This window comes from Salmo salar, chromosome 12, assembly GCF_965601325.2.
Source record: "Salmo salar chromosome 12, fSalSal1, whole genome shotgun sequence".
Lineage (NCBI taxonomy): Eukaryota > Metazoa > Chordata > Actinopteri > Salmoniformes > Salmonidae > Salmo > Salmo salar.
In genome coordinates this window covers 14,948,912-14,955,364 of record NC_138302.1, presented here as the reverse complement: position 1 = coordinate 14,955,364, position 6,453 = coordinate 14,948,912, and the positions used below count along the sequence as shown (strand labels likewise).

The 6,453-nt window shown below is 47.0% G+C and overlaps 1 protein-coding gene across 1 annotated transcript; it reads right to left on the bottom strand.

The window, feature by feature from the left end:
* Positions 1-1,055: 1,055 nt before the first annotated feature.
* On the bottom strand, positions 1,056-6,417 carry LOC106564265 (dnaJ homolog subfamily B member 1). The gene is made up of 4 exons (XM_014130308.3): positions 5,428-6,417; positions 3,497-3,831; positions 3,101-3,370; positions 1,056-2,925 (listed from the first exon to the last, which is right to left on the bottom strand). Exons 1-4 carry the CDS (start codon positions 5,645-5,647, stop codon positions 2,695-2,697), a joined length of 1,056 nt encoding a protein of 351 aa, XP_013985783.3. The 5' UTR covers positions 5,648-6,417; the 3' UTR covers positions 1,056-2,694.
* Positions 6,418-6,453: the final 36 nt, after the last annotated feature.

The window sequence follows — 6,453 nt, the reverse complement described above, 5'->3', positions numbered from 1 at the left end:
CCCATTAGTTCCTGCCAAGGCAGCAGCTACTCTTCCTGGGGTTTATTATGGATCCCCATTAGTTCCTGCCAAGGCAGCAGCTACTCTTCCTGGGGTTTATTATGGATCCCCATTAGTTCCTGCCAAGGCAGCAGCTACTCTTCCTGGGGTTTAATATGGATCCCCATTAGTTCCTGCCAAGGCAGCAGCTACTCTTCCTGGGGTTTATTATGGATCCCCATTAGTTCCTGCCAAGGCAGCAGCTACTCTTCCTGGGCTCCAGCAACATTAAGGCAGTTCTAAAAACATTACACAACAGTGTGTTCCTTCAGGCCACTACCACATATCTACAACATAATATCCATGTGTACTGTACGTGTGTGTGTGTATGTATGTGTGTCTCTTCACAGCCCCTGCTGTTCCATAAGGTGTCGTTTTGTCTGGTTTTTAAATCTGATTTTACTGCTTGCATCAGTTACTTGATGTTGAATAGAGTTCCATGTAGTCATGGCTCTATATAGTACTGTGTGCCTCCCATAGTCTGTTCTGGACTTGGAGACTGTGAAGAGACCTCTGGTGGCATGTCTTGTGGGGTATGTATGGGTGTCTGAGCTGTGTGTTAGTAGTTTAAACAGACAGCTCGCTGCATTCAAAATGTCAATACTTTTCACAAATACAAGTATTGATGAAGTCAATCTCTCCTCCACTTTGAGCCAGGAGAGATTGACATGCATGTCATCAATGTTAGCCCTCTGTGTACATTTAAGAGCCAGCCGTGCTGCCCTATTCTGGGACAATTGTAATTTTCCTAAGACTTTCTTTGTGGCACCTGACCACACGACTGGACATAACAATATGTTTTGACCATGACAGTTTACAATACAGGGTTACTCCAAGCAGTTTAGTCTCCTCAACTTGATTTCACTTGCTGTGGTAGCTGACGTGTATAATGTTGAGTCATCAGCATACATAGACACAAGCTGCGAAGAGGCCCCAGCGCGAGAGACGTCTTCATACCAGATCACACTGTTATAACCCGTTCATGACGTCTTTCTAGAAAGACAAACAAGGATCCGTTTATCTAGAAAACACACTTTATTTACCTATGAAAGTTATTCACGTAGAACATACATTCTGTGTATAGAAAACTGTCAAGAAATATAATACATACATGGCAAATGTATAGTAAACTAAGAAATTCGAAGTCTGGTTGCAGTTTTAGAAGATGCTGTCAAGGGTTAACGTTTTCTTAAAGGTATTCCTTAAATATAAACTACATGATTTAAATATAAAACTACTTCCTGTTGTGAAGGAGAAATAAATGGCCTCTATATTGAGGTGAGGGATCTTTCCTTTAAATGCATCATTTCAAAACAAAAGTTTATATTCTTTGCTCAATAAACATTGCTTTATGTCAGTTTTTGGACAGTTCTCACTTGCTGCATCAACAACAGGTAGCAACAATACATGTGTATACTATTGAGTAAAGAGGAATGCTCTGGGTATAACATGAAAGCCTATATCTCCCATGGTTACTGTGCTAACATCCCATCTCATGATAGTACACAATCCAACAGTTGCACCATACAAAGCCCAGATCCTACAGCAAGTCATACATTCCAAGCATTTCTGTACAAAACGTTCACCTAGTTAGCTAACTCATACACACTAGCTGAAACACACACCTCTCACTCACACTTCCCTCCACCCTGTTATTGTAGGCATCCTGGAAAAGTAAAGACCATTCAAGCATAGAAACAGATTCAGCATTGACTTGAATGGGAAGGTCCGTTCTATAGATTATATTTCTATGCATTCAAACAGCATTGTTTCTGTTCTAAACCAATGACTATGGGTATTATCAGACTATGGGTATTGAACAGTGGCAATACTTTCTATTGCCATGAAACCCACCCATGATACCTAAACCCCTAGAATAGGTACGTGAGGAGCTGCCATCTGTAAAGAAATGCCACCAAGAAATGCAATCTAATCCCCCAAAACAGGAGTTTTCAGTGAATCAGGTGATCTCTTACTCCAACAGTCTCTCTGGCAGTAAATGCCTTGGAGAGGGAGTCAAATAGAATCCATTCATTCTCACCCTAATCTCTCTCTCATAATCAACCAGTCATCAAGCCCTTGACCAGGTGAATCAGGTGAGCTAGTTCAGGGCTACAACAAAGTTGGGTTAAATGTCTGGGGGTCCCAGAGGAGAGGTTTGTAGAGCTAAAAAGAGGCTCATACTAAAGGAAGCTAAACAACATGTATTTGATGGTCTCTGATTCTACAGTGCAGGAGTGCTGATCTGGGATCAGGTGCCCCCTGTCCATGTAGTCACATGTATGATTATCTAAAAGGCTACACTGATCCTAGATCAGCACGCCTACTCCAAGATGCTTTTTGAATACGGGTTTGCAGGTTTTCCCTCAGTTCACTAGTGGTTCTGACGTGGATTCACGAGGTCCAAAGTGGCAGTTTCCTCAACTAAAGGACAAGAGACACCGTGAAGAAAGTTGGCCGTGCGCAGTAGGTCACCCGATGGGTGTCGACGAACGATGGCGATTCAACACGCAGAATGGTCTGGAAATGAACAGAAAAGGGCGGCGGTAAACGTTCTTTGGTCAGAGGCGATAGGGAGGACACCTGTTGCTTTTCACTGTTCGTCGGCGCCGTCCGTTTTGTCCTTAAGAAGTTCATAGTTTATAGCCATCAGGACTAGGGTGGAAGAACCTGTGCGACGGTCTCCTTGGCACCCTGACTCAGCCTCTCCGGAAACACCACCTCGTACTCCACCAGCAGGTCACCGCGGCGATCGGGCCTCTTGGGCAGAGGAAGCCCCTCCCCCGTGATGCGTCGTTTCATCCCCGGACACACCACGTCCCCTGTCGTCACGGTTACCATCTTGCCGTCCAAGGTGGGGGCGATGACCGTGCAGCCGCACAGCGCCTGAAGGAGAGAGAGAGGTTACGCTTCATCACTCTAGTCTACATACAGTTGTCTGTACGTTCAATAATTATTATCATTCTAAGTACTATCAATTTGTTTTAGCAAGCACTTGGAGAGCAACATATAAAAACAGAGTATATTTAGTTTAGTTAAAGTTCAGATCATTCTGCCTTACCTCTCTGAGGGAGACCTTGGCGGGGTAAACGATGTCAGAGCCGTCTCGCCGGAACAGCGGGTGTGGCTTATCCTTGACCACGAACACCACGTCTGCCGGGATGTTAGTCGGCGTCTCGTCCCCCTCTTTAGGGAAGGTGACCTTCGTCCCCTCCTTCCATCCCTTCTTTATCTCCACCACCAGGATCTTGTCCTCCGTCCGGGTGGTGCGTCTGTCTGCGTTCAGCCGCTTGTGGGATATCTTCATTCTCTTAGTGCAGCCTGAGAACACCTTTAAAAAAAACACCACAATGGAAATGAGGCATCGACTTTATTATCCTAGACAACTTTTTAAATTGTATGATGTGCTGTGTGTACATGGATACTTATAATTGTCAACTAAAATAAGTCAACCAACCTCCTCTAAGGTCACCCTGAGGTCGTGGAGCAAGGGGGGGTCCTGGTGCTTCTCAACCATCTGGCCCCCCATCGCCCCTCCCCCCATCCCTGTGCTGAAGGAACGGGGGAACCCCCCCATGCCGCCGCCGCCCATCCCGAAACGGGCGAAGGGATCGTCAGTGTCCATGTTGTCCTCATCTGGGCCCCCGCCGTTTCGGGGGAAGAACTGGTCGAAGGGGCTTCGGCCTCCGAAGAACTCGGCGAAGATGGCGTGGGGGTCGCCTTGGAAGGAGTAGCTGAAACTAGGGCCCCCGGGAACACCCCCTCCTCCTGAGGGGCCTCCTCCCTTCAACCCTGGAGAGGAGAGGGAGGGGAGAGAGGGGGAGAGAGAGCGGGAGAGAGAGAAAGAGAGTTAAAGATTTGTGGCTCTGGTCCAGACTTCTTTCAATAGAAGTTGTGTAAACATTCCCTATGTGCAGTGGCACCCATGGGTGTGGAAACAATGTGTCTGTGTGTAGGGCTAGAAGGGAGGCTGCTGAGGGGAGGACGGCTCTGTGTGTAGGGCTAGAAGGGAGGCTGCTGAGGGGAGGACGGCTCTGTGTGTAGGGCTAGAAGGGAGGCTGCTGAGGGGAGGACGGCTCTGTGTGTAGGGCTAGAAGGGAGGCTGCTGAGGGGAGGACGGCTCTGTGTGTAGGGCTAGAAGGGAGGCTGCTGAGGGGAGGACGGCTCTGTGTGTAGGGCTAGAAGGGAGGCTGCTGAGGGGAGGACGGCTCTGTGTGTAGGGCTAGAAGGGAGGCTGCTGAGGGGAGGACGGCTCTGTGTGTAGGGCTAGAAGGGAGGCTGCTGAGGGGAGGACGGCTCTGTGTGTAGGGCTAGAAGGGAGGCTGCTGAAGGCAGGACGGCTCTGTGTGCAGGGCTAGAAGGGAGGGAATAAAGGTTGTACTGGTCTACAGAACAGGAGGCTGGTGAGGGGAGGACGGCTCATAATAATGGCCAGAACAGAGCAAATGGAACAGCGTATTTGATACCATTCCACTAGTTCAGCTCCAGCCATTACCACGAGCCCTGTCCTCCCCTATTAAGGTGCCACCAACCTCCTGTGGTCTAGTGTCTGTTACTACACACTGAATAATGCAGCTTGACCGTTGAGTTATCTAGCCTGGTCCTTAAAGACAACTGATAAGAACGCAGCAGCACCGTTGTAATCTCGGTCTACTGTAGGTACCAGGAATACACAACCACACCATCTGTCATTTGAGAAGCTTGCTGACAGGCTAGCCTGTCAAATTCAAACTCTCCGCCGCGCTGTGACGTCAGCGCCCGAACCTTCCAGTAGTGGGCGCGCACCTCTCCCTCGGCGTGCAGCCAATCAGCATTGTTATTGTATCTATCCGTTTTTTCCTCCCATTCTTATGATTGTGCAGCAAGGGATTCTTGTTGGAACTCGCGAATCCCTTGCAGCACAATCATAAGAATGGAAAAAAAACTGATAGATGCAACAAGCCTGCTGTGTCTTGCCCTTTCTAGTTATAAAATATATATCTCACATAGGCTAAGAAAGGTAGGCTTTTAAACTATTGCTCACACAGGCCAAGGAGGGTAGGCTTACGAGGTATTGCTTGGTTGTTATAAGCATATAGCGTTTGTTTTAGGAACTTCTGTGGCCCAAAGCGTTAGAACACTAGAAATACAACAACGATTTCAGCACCACTGAAGAAGAGTAGATCATCAGAGGAAAGAGGCAGTTCTTGAGCGAGAACTTGGAAATGCATTTTCGCCTTAATACTCATCAAAATATCCAGCGACAATGACTCAGCTCTACATCTTTATAATCGCAGCTTTGAAATCGTTTCCGATAGGCCTACCTAACTAACGCAATTTGGAAAACAACGTGTATTTATTCATCACTTTTAATAATAACATGTTGCGTCTGGTAAATAGAACACGTACCTTCTTCGCCGAATCGGTCATAAATGTCCTTTTTCTTTGGGTCGCTCAGAACGTCATAAGCTTCAGCTATTTCTTTAAACTTGTCCTCGGCTTTAGGAGACTTGTTTTTATCCGGGTGGTAACGCAGAGCCTGCTTACGATAAGCCTTCTTGATCTCGTCCTCCGTCGCTCCTTTCTGTATGCCCAGGACATTATAGTAGTCTTTACCCATTTTGACCATTTAGCTGTCTGTGTGTTTATTCCGAATAGCTGCGAGAAATAGTTTAAAGTTCCCTTGCTTGAGCCTGTGCTGACTGTCAATCAAATGCACACAAGGTAGACGGGTTGTTCTCTTTAAATGCGCTGGTCCGCTTGCAGTCTATTGAATGGTAAGTAAACGTCTGAAAACCTGACCTGCACACATACTGTTGAAGAACGCTACCGTTCTGTCAGCTCAACTCGACACTCCGCTTGGGACCCATTCTAGTTTATACCCGCGCAGAAAGTTCGAGAATTTTCTAGGAGAATCAGGAAGAGTCTGAACGCAGCTCAGCTCCTGTCGGACGAAAGTTCCTGGGAACCGGTCACGCCTACTGGAGCGTCGCTGAGTTTCAAAGTTCGACAGGACACGCCTCTGTAGTCTAGCCGAAACTCATCCACGTCTTCCTTATAGAAATCTCACCCTGTGTGTGTGTGTGTGTGTGTAGTGGCAGATCCAGTGTTGACTCACTGGATGTATCAAAGGTACTAAGAATCGTGTTAGTGAACAAAAGGTATCACAATGTGTCTGTCGGAAAAGCTTTATGGATCGCCTGAACAAAACTGATTCCCTCATAATGTGGTTTGTCTGTCGCTTTTGTTGGAACTATAGGTTTAGTCGTCGCTATGCTTCAGGTTTATAGGTACTATGCGTTAGGTTGAGCCCCGTCCTTTCTCAATTTAAATAATTACGTTATTTCACCTTTACTAGCCTCTTGGTCAAATACCCACAAACAGGTCTAGGTCTGTCCTTGGCAAACAACCTTGCTGCTTTTGAAAACCACCGCT